Source organism: Ranitomeya imitator, chromosome 5, assembly GCF_032444005.1.
Source record: "Ranitomeya imitator isolate aRanImi1 chromosome 5, aRanImi1.pri, whole genome shotgun sequence".
Classification (NCBI taxonomy): domain Eukaryota; kingdom Metazoa; phylum Chordata; class Amphibia; order Anura; family Dendrobatidae; genus Ranitomeya; species Ranitomeya imitator.
In genome coordinates, this window is record NC_091286.1 from 48,457,637 (window position 1) to 48,473,628 (window position 15,992).

The following is a 15,992-nucleotide window of genomic DNA, read 5'->3' on the forward strand; positions in this document are numbered from 1 at the left end:
CATCTTCCAAAATGGTGGGCGCATGCGCAGTGCGCCCGCCGAATCTGCCGACTGGCAGATTCGTTCCAAAGTGCATTTTGATCACTGAGATATCATCTATCACAGTGATCAAAATAAAAAAAATAATAAATGACCCCCTCCCTTTGTCACCCCCATAGGTAGGGACAATAAAAAAATAAGGAATTTTTTTTTTTCCACTAAGGTTACAATAGGGCTAGGGTTAGGGTTAGGGCTAGGGGTAGGAGTAGGGTTAGGGCTAGGGGTAGGGTTACGGTTAGGGTTAGGGTTACGGTATGTGCACACATATTCTGTTCCTCTGCGGATTTTTCCGCTGCGGATTTGATAAATCCGCAGTGCTAAACCGCTGCGGATTTATCGCGGATTTACCGCGGTTTTTCTGCGCATTTCACTTCGGTTTTACAACTGCGATTTTCTATTGGAGCAGTTGTAAAACCGCTGCGGAATCCGCAGAAAGAAGTGACATGCTGCAGAATGTAAACCGCTGCGTTTGCGTGCAGTTTTTCTGCAGCATGTGTACAGCGATTTTTGTTTCCCATAGGTTTACATTGAACTGTAAACTCATGGGAAACTGCTGCGGATCCGCAGAGTTTTCCGCAGTGTGCACATACCTTTAGAATTAGGCTATGTGCACACGGTGCGGATTTGGCTGCGGATTCGCAGCAGTGTTCCATCAGGTTTACAGTACCATGTAAACATATGAAAAACCAAATCCGCTGTGCCCATGGTGCGGAAAATACAGCGCGGAAACGCTGCGTTGTATTTTCCGCAGCATGTCAATTCTTTGAGCGGATTCCGCAGTGTTTTACACCTGTTCCTCAATAGGAATCCACAGGTGAAATCCGCACAAAAAACGCTGGAAATCCGCGGTAAATCCGCAGGTAAAACGCAGTGCCTTTTACCCGCGGATTTTTCAAAAATGATGCTGAAAAATCTCACACGAATCCGCAACGTGGGCACATAGCCTTAGGGTTAGGGTTGGAATTAGGGTTGTGGTTAGGGTTACGGGTGTGTTGGGGTTATGGGTGTGATTAGGGTTATGGCTACAGTTGGGATAAGGGTTAGGGGTGTGTTGGGGTTAGTGTTGGAGGTAGAATTGAGGGGTTACCACTGTTTAGGCACATCAGGGGTCTCCAAACGCAACATGGCGCCACCATTGATTCCAGCCAATCTTGTATTCAAAAAGTCAAATGGTGCTCCCTCACTTCCGAGCCCCGACGTGCGCCCAAACAGTGGTTTACCCCCACATATGGGGTACCAGTGTACTCAGGACAAACTGTGCAACAATTACTGGGGTCCAATTTCTCCTGTTACCCTTGTGAAAATAAAAAAATGCTTGCTAAAACATCATTTTTGAGGGAAGAAAAATGTTTTTTTATTTTCACGGCTCTGCGTTGTAAACGTCTGTGAAGCACTTGGAGGTTCAAAGTGCTCACCACATATCTAGATAAGTTCCTTGGGGGGGTCTAGTTTCTAAAATGTGGTCACTTGTGGGGGTTTTCTACTGTTTAGGCACACCAGGGGCTCTGCAAACGCAACGTGACGCCCGCAGACCATTCCATCAAAGTCTGCATTTCAAAAGTCACTACTTCCCTTCTGAGCCCCGGCATGTGCCCAAACAGTGGTTTACCCCCACATATGGGGTATCAGCGTACTCAGGAGAAACTGGACAACAACTTTTGGGGTCAAATTTCTCCTGTTACCTTTGGAAAAATAAAAAATTGCAGGCTAAAAGATCATTTTTGAGAAAATAATTTTTTTTTTATTTTCATGGCTCTGCGTTATAAACTTCTGTGAAGCACCTGGGGGTTTAAAGTGCTCAATATGCAACTAGATAAGTTCCTTGGGGGGTCTAGTTTCCAAAATGGGGTCACTTGTGGGGGAGCTCCAATGTTTAGGCACACAGGGGCTCTCCAAACGCGACATGGTGTCCGCTAACAATTGGAGCTAATTTTCCATTCAAAAAGTCAAATGGCGCGCCTTCCCTTCCGAACCTTACCATGTGCCCAAACAGTGGTTTACCCCCACATATGAGGTATCGGCGTACTCGGGAGAAATTGCCCAACAAATTTTAGGATCCATTTTATCCTATTGCCCATGTGAAAATGAAAAAATTGAGGCTAAAAGAATTTTTTTGTGAAAAAAAAGTACTTTTTCATTTTTACGGATCAATTTGTGAAGCACCTGGGGGTTCAAAGTGCTCACTATGCATCTAGATAAGTTCCTTGGGGCGTCTAGTTTCCAAAATGGGGTCACTTGTGGGGGAGCTCCAATTTTTAGGCACACGGGGGCTCTCCAAACGTGACATGGTGTCCGCTAAAGAGTGGAGCCAATTTTTCATTCAAAAAGTCAAATGGCGCTCCTTCCCTTCCAAGCCCTGCCGTGCGCCCAAACAGTGGTTTACCCCCACATATGAGGTATCGGCGTACTCAGGACAAATTGGACAATAACTTTCGTGGTTCAGTTTCTCCTTTTACCATTGGGAAAATAAAAAAATTGTTGCTAAAAGATAATTTTTGTTACTAAAAAGGTAAATGTTCATTTTTTTCCTTCCATGTTGCTTCTGCTGCTGTGAAGCACCTGAAGGGTTAATAAACTTCTGGAATGTGGTTTTGTGTACCTTGAGGGGTGCAGTTTTTAGAATGGTGTCACTTTTGGGTATTTTCAGCCATATAGACCCCTCAAACTGAAAAAATTTTGTTTCCAAAATTGTGCTGATGTAAAGTAAACATGTGGGAAATGTTATTTCTTAACTATTTTGTGTCACATACCTCTCTGGTTTAACAGAATAAAAATTCAAAATGTGAAAATTGCGAAATTTTAAAAATTTTCGCCTAATTTCCGTTTTTATCACAAATAAACGCAGAATTTATTGACCTAAATTTACCACTAACATGAAGCCCAATATGTCACGAAAAAACAATCTCAGAACCGCTAGGATCCGTTGAAGCGTTCCTGAGTTATTACCTCATAAAGGGACACTGGTCAGAATTGCAAAAAACGGCCAGGTCATTAAGGTTAAAATAGGCTGGGTCATGAAGGGGTTAAGAAGGATAATGTGACCACACGGATGAGAGCTTGGGCGTCGTGACACCTTCTTTCAATTAAATAATACTTAAAGGGTTTCTCTACTATTTTTTTTTTTTATTCATCACCTATACTATGGATAGGTAATCCGTATCCGATCATTGGGGGTCCGGCATCCCTACCGATCAGTTGTTGCAGATCTGAATAGCGCGGCTCCGTTAGCTGTGTAGTGGCTGCGGCCGAGTGCTGTAGAGTCACTTCTATTCATTCACACAGCTGCAGATGTGCAGCACCCGGCCACAGCCACTACACAGCTGATGGAGCGGTGCTGTTCAGATCTGCGACTACTGATCCCCACCGATCTGGTATCCATGTTCATCTGGAGCAGATTATGTTTGTGTTCCCGCAGCTGCATGATTTGAGGCTGCTAGACAGCCTGAATACAAGCATGGATTGCCTGTTTGTTAGGGAATCTCCACATATATTCAGGCTGTCTAGCAGCTGCGGGAACACAAGCCTAAAACATGAGCACGCCCAAGATACTCGGAGAACACACTCGCTCATTGCTATTCACAAATCCTTTTGAGAAGAGACTTTTGCTTTGCAAATTGAAGTCTGCCAAAATCCTGTGCTGCTTGTGACCCAGCAAGTATTTACTTTTTTTTTTTTACAAATGCACCGTACATTGCTTTATGTCGACAGACTATTCTGTAGCAAGGTTTTGCCATAAGGAAAAAGACAATGATAAACATTGTTCCATCCTTTTTGTTTCTCCTGATTTGTTCCCTAGATAGGAGGTGATATAGGTGACCTTAGCCCTCAGGTCACCCTAAAAGTTTCTACACATTTACCGTACTCGATCGATGATAAATTAATTGGAGAAACAAGTGTTTTTGTAGCCGTCTGGTCTGAGGACATTATGGCTGGTGTCGGCCCAGTCTTTGCCCTCATTAGATCTGTATACCCTTGTGGTCACAGTCTCCATCTCCGCTGCTGACACTTGTTGTGCATTTTCTTAGCCCTCTGTGTACGTTAGCACTTCCCATACTCTATAATTTATTTCTAAATGACCAGCCATCGATATAATCTTGTTTGTTGACTTGATGGCCGTGGTGACGAGAAGAACCATCCCTGGTCTGGAATAGCAGAAATGTGATGCCAAAACCCACCACCATTTGTGGTTTCTGATTTCCTCCTGTGCAGTAAATCAGCCGTGTGTTATCCGATGTCACTGCTCCCCTCCTCGGCCGCTGGTTTCTGCTCTCTGGTTTCACACCTTGCTCTGAATGATATGGGTGCGGCAGTTTCACTGTGTGAATATTGCCGGGTAATAAACCTACATATTATACTAAAGAGAAGGAAACAAAGGGCAAATATGGAGGAGTTAATGAGCGTATGCTTAATGAGGAATGTGTCATCCGAAAATGATGTATGACGAAAATATTTGTAACGTCCTTTTTTATTTATTATTATTATTATTTTTTTTTAGTATGTTGTGCCTCCTAGACAGGAGATGAATTAAGGTCACTGCCCTGTAAAGGGTAACCCTGGCCTGATTTTTTTTCTGAGTAAGTCCGGTAAAGTTAAGGTAAAGAAAAGGATCCTGAAATATTGCCGTGTTCACCCTGTCCGCTGAGCCTCTTATTAGGCTGACACTTCGTGTTCTGTACATATGTCTTCTCAGCAGTGAATTCATTACCGCAGGCACGATTACATGGAGAGCACAGGCTCCACCATTTACATCTGGTGATGTCACAGCTCATCTACTCCCTGCGCACTGATCCCTGCACAGGTCACTGAGCATGCCCACAGTACAATACTAGAGAAACCAACATCTTATCAAAGTTTTCTGCTTTTTTTCCCCTCCACTTCCAAACTACTACTTATGAACTTGCTAAAAACAGATAAAATCCAGCTCCAGGCAAGATGGACTGCCACTTCACTGAGGGATCATATTACAGCTGCTTATTTAAGTTTAGGAGCGGAAAAAGGGAGGTAGGAGCACAGTGAAAGTGGCAGAAAAGCAGACAGAGCTATAGCTTTCTGATAAGTGTTCAATCTCCTTTCAGAGCTGGATTCACAACTACACTGCTTAGTTACTACTGTATGATGTTCTTCATGCTGCTTCTACCTTATTCTAAAAAAAAAAAAATCTCCTGAAATGACAGGTACGTTACAGTACTCCCACACCATGATCATAAAATCACAGAACGAGGTCTCAAACATGGGTGCTTCTGTCTCTGTTTTCCCAAAATGAAAAGTCTCTTCAGAGAGACTTGTTACTGACAACATTCATTGAGTTCAATGGCTTTTTGCTTAACGGCGGAACCTCTGTTCAGAAATTGTTTTGTGAACACAATCTGCTTATGTGCCAGTGATGCACCTACACCAAATTATTATTATTATTATTTATTTATATATCACCATTAATTCCATGGTGCTGTACATGAGAAAGGGGTTACATACAGGGTTATAGATTATCCTTGCGGACTTACATTCTATGGGATAAATTAAAAAATCTGTATGGCACCACGCACTGGGTATATGCCACAGAGCGGGTCCTTCTAAGAGAACACACCCAGTTTGTCTGTATAGGACATTGTTCGTTTTCTTGCAATGTTGGCATGTGGCCACTAGGTGTCAGTGTAGCACAGAACATGTAGCGGAGCCCTCGGTGGCGGTAATAGATGCTGTGATCTGGGCCATCTTCAGTCTGTAATTTCATTATGTCTTAGATTTATTTAATGGCTATTGTTCAGGTGCATCAAGCTAATTGCTGCAATCCATTTGCTTAATATAACATTGAACATGGCGGCTTATAAAGAAATGTTTCCTACCTTGCATGGTGGCATTGTGGCAGTGATTCCCTGAGGAGGTTACATCTACATAGAGCTACCTGCTTTACATATTTACACAACTGAGAAAGGGCAAAAACTGGTGAACATTCCCCATTGAATTATATAGGAAATACCGTGATATCCTAGCGCCACTTTTGTTGAAGGTGTTTCGGGGGATGTGGGAGGAGGGTTGTATGCCAGACACCTTTTATGAGGCAAATATCATTATACTCAAAAAGGAGGGGAAAGACCCCCTGGAATGTGGATCCTATCGACCTATATCATTGGTTAATGTAGACTATAAGATCTTTACTAAAATTTTGGCCACCAGGTTGAACTCGATTATATTAAATCTCATACATCCAGACCAAATGGGCTTTATGCCAGGCAAATATACATCTATATTAGACGTGTCCAATCAATAGTCCAATATAGCTCATTGGTGCCAGATAACTCTTGGGCACTGGCATCGCTTGATGCGGCCAAGGCCTTTGATTCTCTTGAATGGCCCTTTTTAATAGCATGTTTGAGGAAATATGGCTTTGGCGACAAATTCTTAAAGTGGGTTGGACTGCTGTATATGAAGCCTAGAGCCCGTATAATTATAAATGGTTCCATTTCTAAACCCTTTTCTTTAGACAGAGGGACACGACAAGGATGCCCCCTTTCCCCGGCCCTCTTTGCCCTGGCAATAGAAGCATTGGCGATACGAATAAGGTCCTCATCTGTCATTAAGGGTGTTCATATAGCTGGTCGTGTGGACACCATTGGCTTATATGCTGATGACATGGTGATATTCATGGATCAAGTGGAAGAAACGCTGCCGCGGGTAATCGCTACCATAGATATTTTTAGTAGATATTCAGGCCTATATATAAACTGGGACAAATCCGCGTTAATGCCCCTTTCCCATTCTCCAATACTCTGTCTTGGGGCTCTCTCCCCTCTTCCTGTTGTACCCAGTTTTAAATATTTAGGTATATACATCTCTCAGTGTAGTAGATTTGACTTGCAACTCAATATACTCCCACTGTTAGAATTAGTTAAATCCAAATTTGCGACTTGGAGCAAACTCCCATTATCCGTGGCTGGGCGCATTAATTTAATTAAAATGATTTTGCTTCCCAAGTTCAATTACTGCCTCCAACATAGTGCTGTGTTAATACCCAGGTCCTTTTTTGCAACGCTGAATTCCCAACTTACTACATTTATATGGGGGAAATCTAGGCCCAAACTTAAGATATCCACACTACAGAGACCCAAGCAAGGGGGAGGAGCGGCACTTCCAGATTTTTATTGGTACTACCTGGCCGGGCAGGTCAGAGCTCTCAATAGGTGGATGCCCAATAACTGCCTTCCCAACTCGGAAAACCACCTACTTCACTCGGTCCAGGCTGACTGCCCACTAAATTTTTTTGGAGGCGGAAAAAACTGGTGCCCCTAGATTGCTACCCTTGCTCCGTCTGGCGCGTTCAGTCTGGAGACAAATTAAAAAAAATTATGGGATTTGTAGATATTATATCAGAGATGCCCTTGTGGAATAATAGCTATTTCTCCACTCTATTGAATCACCCGTCAACTGGTTTTTGGATAGAACGTGGGGTCTCCTCAATAGGTGATCTGTATGATGAGGGGGGCTTCGCGTCTTTTGAGCAATTGCAAAATAAATATGAGATACCGCGGTCTCAATTTTTTCGCTACCTACAGCTAAGGTCGGCTATGCAATCATATTTGAGACATATGGGTACAGGTCGCGCTATATCTTCTTTGCCTTTGATAGGGATTCTTAAATTGCAGGGCCCCCAAGGTCTTATCTCCTCCCTATACACATATTTGCTATCTTCGGGGTCTACAGTCACCGTCAATTCTATTAAAGAAAAATGGAGTGAACTGCTTTCTAATATGCATGAGGAGGAATGGGGAGACCTCCTCGAGTCTCCGATTAAAGTATCTCCATCAGTTAATAACAGGATGACTCAGTTGTATATTATACATCAATCATATCTAACTCCGATGCGACTTTGTAGAATGGGTCGGTTCCAAACGACAGAATGTATGCGGTGTCACTCACTAGATGCAGACTTTATCCATATGATATGGAGATGTCCTATTATCCTTCATTATTGGAAAGAGGTGACATCATTATTAACATCACTGCTGCTGATCCCTATTCCCCTTGACCCATTAGTCTGTATATTTGGAGTGTGGGAGGAGGAGACCTGGGACCACTATACCGGTACTTTCCTGCGGGAGGCGCTCTTTTTGGCACGTAAGGTACTAGCGCTGAGGTGGATGGGAAACTCCTGTCCTTCTGTAAGAGCTTGGATTGACCTGGCTAATTCCGTTATCCCATATGAACGTACGCTATATTGGAACAGGGGCTGTCCGGGAAAATTTGATAAAATTTGGGGTCGATGGAACTCTTCCCATCTTACCCTATAGAAATATTATGATGGGTTCTCTTGGTAGTGGTCGAAGGCAGCACGTGGGGGTTGGGCACAAGGATATGTGGCGAATTAGTTAGTAATTAGAGTAGAAGCAGTCTTAATTTGAGAGTTTTAGTTTTACAGGTTTTCTCTTTCCTTACCTATGTAATACATATGTAATGGGAAAGAGAAGGAGATCCAGCTCGACGAAATAGTGAAAAATCCATAGTTTATTTCACTTAAAATATAGTGAAAGGACAAAACATCAGCATACAAAAAAATATTATAAAACCAAGGTCAACGCGTTTCCGGTGACTAAGCACCCTTAATCATGAATTAAGGGTGCTTAGTCACCGGAAACGCGTTGACCTTGGTTTTATAATATTTTTTTGTATGCTGATGTTTTGTCCTTTCACTATATTTTAAGTGATCTTTCCTGTTCGTCTACGCCCTGACACAGCGGTTCCGTGCTCCGAGCTCTTGGGAATGTCGGTATGGCGAGCTGGATTTTGTTTTTTCCAATACATATGTAATACATATGTTACAGATGGCTAACAAATACATCATAACGTTGGTTGAGAGTAATAAGTACCTTTTATTTCATGTACCACTGTACACGTGGTAGTACTATAAGTCATGTTCAATGTGTCCAATGTATATTGTTTGTAACTCAACTTCTTTTGTTGTTAATAAACGAATTTAAAAAAAAAAAAACAAAAAAAACTGGTGAACAGTAGGAGTGCTGCATAAAAAAAATAAAACATTTGAGGCCTATCCATTCCTCTGCTGAGGGGCCTGCCTGTGCACGTTTTCCGCTGGGGGGCCAGCCTGCCTGTGCACTTTTTCTGCTGGGGGGCCAGCCTGCCTGTGCAATTTTTTCGCTGGGGGGCTGGCTTGCCCGTGCACTTCCTCTGCTGGGGGGCTGGCTTGCTCTTGCCCGTGCACTTCCTCTGCTGGGGGGCCTTTCTGCCCCTGCGCTTCATCTGTTGGGGGGCCTTTCTGCCCCTGCGCTTCCTTTGCTGGGGGGCCTTTCTGCCCCTGCGCTTCATCTGTTGGGGGGCCTTTCTGCTCCTGCGCTTCCTTTGCTGGGGGGGCCTTTCTGCCCCTGCGCTTCCTTTGCTGGGGGGCCTTTCTGCCTCTGCGCCTTTCTGCCCCTGCACTTCCTCCGCTGGGATGCCCACTTCCTCCACTGAAATATTCCTCCTACATCTCATTTCTTGCACTAAGTATCCACAGACTTTCAGAATAGATACATGTATTGGCTTTCTCTCTTTTGGTGTCCCTATAATTCTTAGACTCGATCACCAGGAGAGGCTTTTTTTAATGTAAAGAACCTGTTTTTCCGAGCCCGTAGGACACTTGTGAGTTAATAGCGGGTGGTGTTGTGATCAGGATTCTCAGCCATGTAGAGCAGTTATAGAACGTCTCACCTTGGAGGATCCTGCTTGGTTTCTTCAAAGATAACTGATCGCTCGGGGTCCTAACAACATAATGGGACCCTTCTTACAAGTAAGAACTGGCCACCGGCCATAGACTTCACCACTAAATCGCTCCTGATGTGCTCAGGTTTTCCTCTCTGCCAAGATCCTTTTTACGGGTGATTTATTCCAATGCTATAAGCTGCCCCTGGAAGGTCATAAAGTGATGGCATCTCCTATCAAAATGAGGTGAATCAGTGAGCGTCTGCATTATTGTAGCAATGTATGTGTCGCTCCAGGACGCTGTCAGGTTCCCTGTAATACCGCATATAAAGCCGAGCAGAATGTGACGTCCTCGTACAGATAGCGGGGTCCATACAGGGTTATACCAGGGTAGTAGTGATTGACATCAGTATGATACACCGTGATGTAATATCCTCTATATAGAGAAGTTTCCAGCCTGTGCATCGTGATTCCAGGATTGTGTACAGGGAGACGTGTGGCTCCGTCTGACTCCTCACTATAAATCCGTTCTGTGTTGTGACTGCAGTGCTCGCACTTCCTCCAGCTCTGCATTGCAGTGTGTCTGTAGCAGAGAGTCACAAATGACTGATTACAGGCCCGCTTCTTATGGGGTCTCCTGATTTTTATTCTATAGGATCTTATAAAAACAAGTCTATGATCTGTACTAATATTAATATTTTGCAGCTTTTTTCGTTGAGCAGTTATACAAAGGCACATTATCTGAAAAACTGGAATTTGTGGTCACTGTCCTCAAGACTTAAAGGGTTAGTCTTCGCCGCCCCACCCTCCCCCCATACACTTTAGATAGCTTTTGAGACCCCCTATACAGGAGCGCTCCTGACAGACACTTCTAGTTACAGATTATCTCTTTGATTTCCAACAGTTTCTCCTCTAACAGGGCAGATCCTTCTCTCCCCTGACATCACCTGTCACGGGACCGCCAAACACCCTCAAACTGTCGGCCAAGCCCGTTGCCATCAGTGGGTTTGGGTGTCCTAAGTCTGTGTAATGGCGCCTTTATTCTCCTACCTTGCTGATCCCTGAGGGTTGGGACCCCCATCAGTCCTCCGGGATACCCCATCGATCTAGAGCGATGACTGTACACGTTCCTTTCACGATCTATGACACTGCCGGGGATAACACCGTGCACGGCACGACTTTCTCCTGCAGCCCCATACACAGTGAATGGAGGTGTGGGTATTGTAGTGAGAATTTCAGAACCCCATTCTTGGGATCATAGGGGTCCCAGCAGGTCATAGGGGTAACCGCTAACAGTCAGCATGCTATCAATAGGTGGAATAGGTGATAATCTGCCAAGTTAGGATGAAAACATGTATTGGATCTGTCCACCTTGACATTTTTTTTTCTTCTTCTTATTTTTCAATTACAATGGATCCAAAAGGAGTAACTAGATCACAGGAGAAAGGTAGACAGTGCTGACATTCTGTGCACCTGTCTATTATCGAGACGTAGGGTCCTTCCGCACCTTGCAGTCTCCTATTAGTCAACTGATTGGTTTATTATTCAGGAAATATTGCAGCATATAAGCCTCAAAGGCCAGAGGTAGAAGGTACCGGTCTGTCTCATCGTTAAATTATTTTAATAGTAATGAATATGAAAAAACCCGAGATGTTTCAGCTCCTTAGGAGAATAAATTCCAAAATTCTGTTGCACTCCATAAATCCCCTCCTAATGGTATCCTGTTATTTGTAATGTGACTGTAGCCATCCCACAACGCTGACATTACCCGATCATCCACAGGTTGAACCTGGTGGAAGCCTTCGCGACCGATGCTGAACTCAGACAGTGTCTACAGGAAGATTTACTCCGTCGCTTTCCAGATCTTAACCGGCTGGCCAAGAAGTTCCAAAGACAGAACGCAAATCTGCAGGATTGTTACCGGCTGTATCAGGCGGTGAACCAGCTGCCCTGCGTCATCCAGGTCTTGGAGAAATATGAAGGTCGGTGTATTAAACTAAATGTTTAAATGGACACTATGTAAGCCTTTTTATATCATGTTTACTGCAGTCATTAGAAAGCAGCTGATAGGCTGTATATATATCTGTACCCTGCTAATGTAATATTGCATGTAACATACGCACTGCCCGAGACCACCAGATCGGCTGCTCCCTCTGGGTTAGAGAGGGGTCCAAAGCAAGAGACCATCTGATGGGTATACCCTTCAGTATACGGTATATGGACAGAGGTGGTCATTATGGTGCAGCCCTTACATGATGTTTATGAAATACTAGATGGTGGCCCGATTCTAACGCATCGGGTATTCTAGAATATGTATGACAGAACTTGTTCAGTAAACGTAGCATATAACACAGCCACGTAGTATATAACACAGCCACACAGCATATAAGCATATAACAGCCCACGTAGTATATAGCACAGCCACATAGTATATAATAGCCACGTAGTATATAGCACAGCCCACATAGCATATAAGCATATAACAGCCCACGTAGTATATATCACAGCCACGTAGTATGTAACACCGCCACGTAGCATATAACACAACCACATAGCATATAGCACAGCCACGTAGCATATAACAGCCCGCGGCAGTATATAGCACAGCCACGTAGTATGTAGCACAGCCACGTAGCATATAGCCTAGCCACGTAGTATATAACACAGCCCACGTAGCATATAGCACAGCCCAAGTAGTATATAGCAAAGCCATGTAGCATATAACACAGCCCACGTAGCATATAGTTCAGCCACGTTGCATAAACAGCCCATATAGCATATAACAGCCCACGTAGCATATAACACAGCCACAAAGTATAGAACAGCCCACATAGAATATAAGCATATAGCACAGCCACGTAGCATATAGCAGCCCACGTAGTATATAACACAGCCACGTAGCATATAACACAACCACATAGCATATAGCACAGCCATGTAGCGTTTAACAGCCCACATAGTATATAGCGCCACGTAGTATATAGCACAGCCACGTAGTATATAGCACAGCCACGTAGCATATAGCACAGCCCACGTAGTATATAGCACAGCCACGTAGTATATAGCACAGCCCACGTAGTATATAGCACAGCCCACATAGTATATAGCACAGCCCACGTATATAGCACAGTCCATGTAGCATATAGCGCAGTCCACGTAGTATATAACGCAGCCCACGTAGTATATAGCACAGCCATGGAGTATATAACACAGCCCACATAGTATGTAGCAGTTTGGGCACCATGTCCCTGTGAAAAAAAAAAAAATTAAAATTAAAAATAGTTATATACTCGCCTTCCGGCGGCCCCCGGATCCAGCCCAGGAGTTAGCGATGCTCTCGCCAGGTCCGTTCCCAGTGATGCTTTGCGGCAATAACCCATGATGATGTCGCGGTCTCGTGTGATCTGGGGTTATTTCGCAAAGCATTACTGGCAAGGAGCTGCCGAGAGCATCGCAAGGATGGGGAAGGCTTTGGGGGCCGCTGGAAGGTGAGAATAGCACGACTTTTTATTTTTAACATTAAATCTTTTTACTATTGATTATGCATAGGCAGCATCAATAGTAAAGCCTGTCGCTGATTGGTCGCGGCTGGCCGGGCGCAACGAATCAGCGACGCAGGATTTCCGTTACAGACAAACAGACGGAAATGGACCTTAGACAATTATAAATATAGATGTATATTTTTTATGGAGTCTTAGCTCCTGATTTGTTGGGTAAAGGAAGGATCGCTGTGTTAGAGTGCGCACACATTGGAGCTGGAAACCACTTTTCTATCATATTAGCAGAACCATGCTGATAATACAGAAGGGTTCCCCCCCCATGGTGACCAACGTGCGTAGGAAAGCGGATCTCGCCACAGCACAGCAAATTGTTTTCAGCCACCATGTTCGGCCTACCCTCACTGCCTGATATTGATACACACGACACTAAGTAAGACAGTCCGCTCTTGAAGAGGACTATTACACTTATGATCGAGACCAATAAAACCTCCTTGGTCATTACCGCTGACTGGTAATATTCTGCAATCGGAAAATGAAATTGGTTGTGATCTGCTTTCATTATTCCGGGGACATGTGCGGTCATTGTATCCTAAGGGAACATGCATGTGACACACATGCTCCTCGAAATACGCCGAGAGAAATTCACCGCAGGAAAATTCTCATCAGTGGGGCAGATTTTTTTTTTTTTCCATTTATTTACGTGTTAAAAACCAAAATCTTACGGATTAACTGTAGCTTTCACTCTTTCCATTGTGAAGGGTGAAGTCAGCAGGGATAATCTGCAGCATAAATTGATCGGCCTCGGGTTATAAATCCACACTTCTGGATATTTTTGGATGCAGCTTTTTCCCCACGGCACGTAAATCAGTTTTCATATATTCTCATTCATGACGCTGTCAATGTAAAAAGTCTGTTTATAAAATCTGATTATCCATGAGTGTGGATGTAACCTTAGAGATGTCACTGTTACAATAAATAGCCAAAGGTGTGTGAGCGCTGCTCCTAAATATTTTGTTCTGGACTTGGCCACATTCATTGGAAATCAAGCACACAGCAATGCAGGTTCTGTGGTCAGACACTGGTAGTACTAGGAGTCCAACTAGGCGTCTTCATAGGGAATCTGTCACCTGTTTTTTGCCACCTAGTCTGAAAGCAGCAAGATGTAGAGACAGAGACCCTGATTCCAGTGACATGTCACTTACTGGGCTGGTAAACGTAGTTTTGATAATCTGCTGATTTAAAACAATGATTTTATCACTAGAGGACTAGTAAACCTTCTGTTTATATAGTCCTCCATATTCATGAGCTCTGTATAACACCGCCCCTATCACTGATTGAGGGCTTGCTGCCTATGCACAGTGTACTCAGTAAGCTGCCAATCAGTGGTGTGGGTGAGGCTATACAGAGCTCAGCATTCAGAGCACTGCTAGGTCTGCAGCAGAGAAAACTGTGATCCTTTCAAAATGACAGCAAGCAGGCCAGTAAGTGACACATCACTGTAAGCATGGGTGTGTGTGGGCGAACTGTAGTGGCTTCATTGAGTTTTGACGTTTACACCATCCAACGCCTCTGGGATAGATTTGGATCACCAATTTTCAGCCAAGCCTTCTCATTTGGTATTAGTCTCGTGAGTTTGGTGTGCTATAAATTTGGCCATACATATAAATATTTGTTTTTCCCATGACCATGACCCATATATATACCTACAAGGTGGATGAAAACTTCTGTCATCTCGCGTTCCCCCTGCTGATAAAAGCTGGGGAGTTTCCAAGGAATTTTCTTTTTTTTTTTTTTCTTTCTGGATTCTTTACAAGATCATGGACACCTTCAGACGTCTTGTTGGCAAATCTTAAACTCCCATTGATTTTAGTGAAAGTTAACGCTCCGGCAGCGACCGCTATGACCGGCATTTTGACAGCTGGCTTGTTTCCTCTTTCAGTAGATCTTAAAATTATAAAAATACTGAAGCACTAAAGCGGGACATAAACTTAATCTACCCAGGAGGTTTATAGGAAGACGCTACCAAGAAAACGTAAAGAGTTTATAAATGTCTAAAAAGTTGTCAGTTTCAGATCAGCTGTTGGGGAAATGAATGGTTCCTATACTCAGCTGACTTTTACCTCTTATGTTTGTTTTTTTTTTTCTGAAATCTTGTGCACATTTTATTTTTTTTGCTTTTTTAAACTTGCTGCTTATTAATTTTCAGTGTTTTTGCAGCGTTTTCCGCTATTCAAATAAATGGAAAAGAAAAACTAACCCCTTAACATCCAATGACGGACACAGTCCGTCATTAAACACCTCCCCCTGTTTAGTGCAGGTCCGGCAATGAGCCCGCACCTTTTCCGGCACAAGACAGCTGATCTGATCAGCTGACATGTGCCTGGAACAGCCGCGGATGGGATCGCGATCCACCCGTGGCCGTTAACATGTCAAATGCCGCTGTCAAACGCTGACAGCGGCATTTACCATGCACGTGCAGGAAACGCGTCATTGCCGTCTCCCTTCGGAGCCTGTGTCACATGACCGCGGGTCGCCGATGGTTTGGCATGACAACCCGGGGTCAGCAGGTATCGCCGCGTTCAGAATCGCCCGATCTAGCAATATGAAAAAATAAATAATCCAATTGGTAAACGGCGTAGTGAGAAAAAAAAAAAATCAAAATGTCACAATTACTTTTTTTTGGTTGCTGCAACATTGCAATAAAATGACATAACAGGCAATCAAAAAATGATATGTGCACCAAAATGGTATCAATAAAAACGT

The 15,992-nt window shown here is 43.7% G+C and overlaps 1 protein-coding gene across 1 annotated transcript in view; it reads left to right on the forward strand.

The window, feature by feature from the left end:
- MSH2 (mutS homolog 2) overlaps positions 1-15,992 on the forward strand; it is a 160,614-nt gene that overhangs the window by 29,785 nt on the left and 114,837 nt on the right. Inside the window, exon 7 of the mRNA XM_069768645.1 lies at positions 11,512-11,711. Coding sequence (XP_069624746.1) covers positions 11,512-11,711 — 200 coding nt within the window. The remainder of the gene's footprint in view (positions 1-11,511; positions 11,712-15,992) is intronic.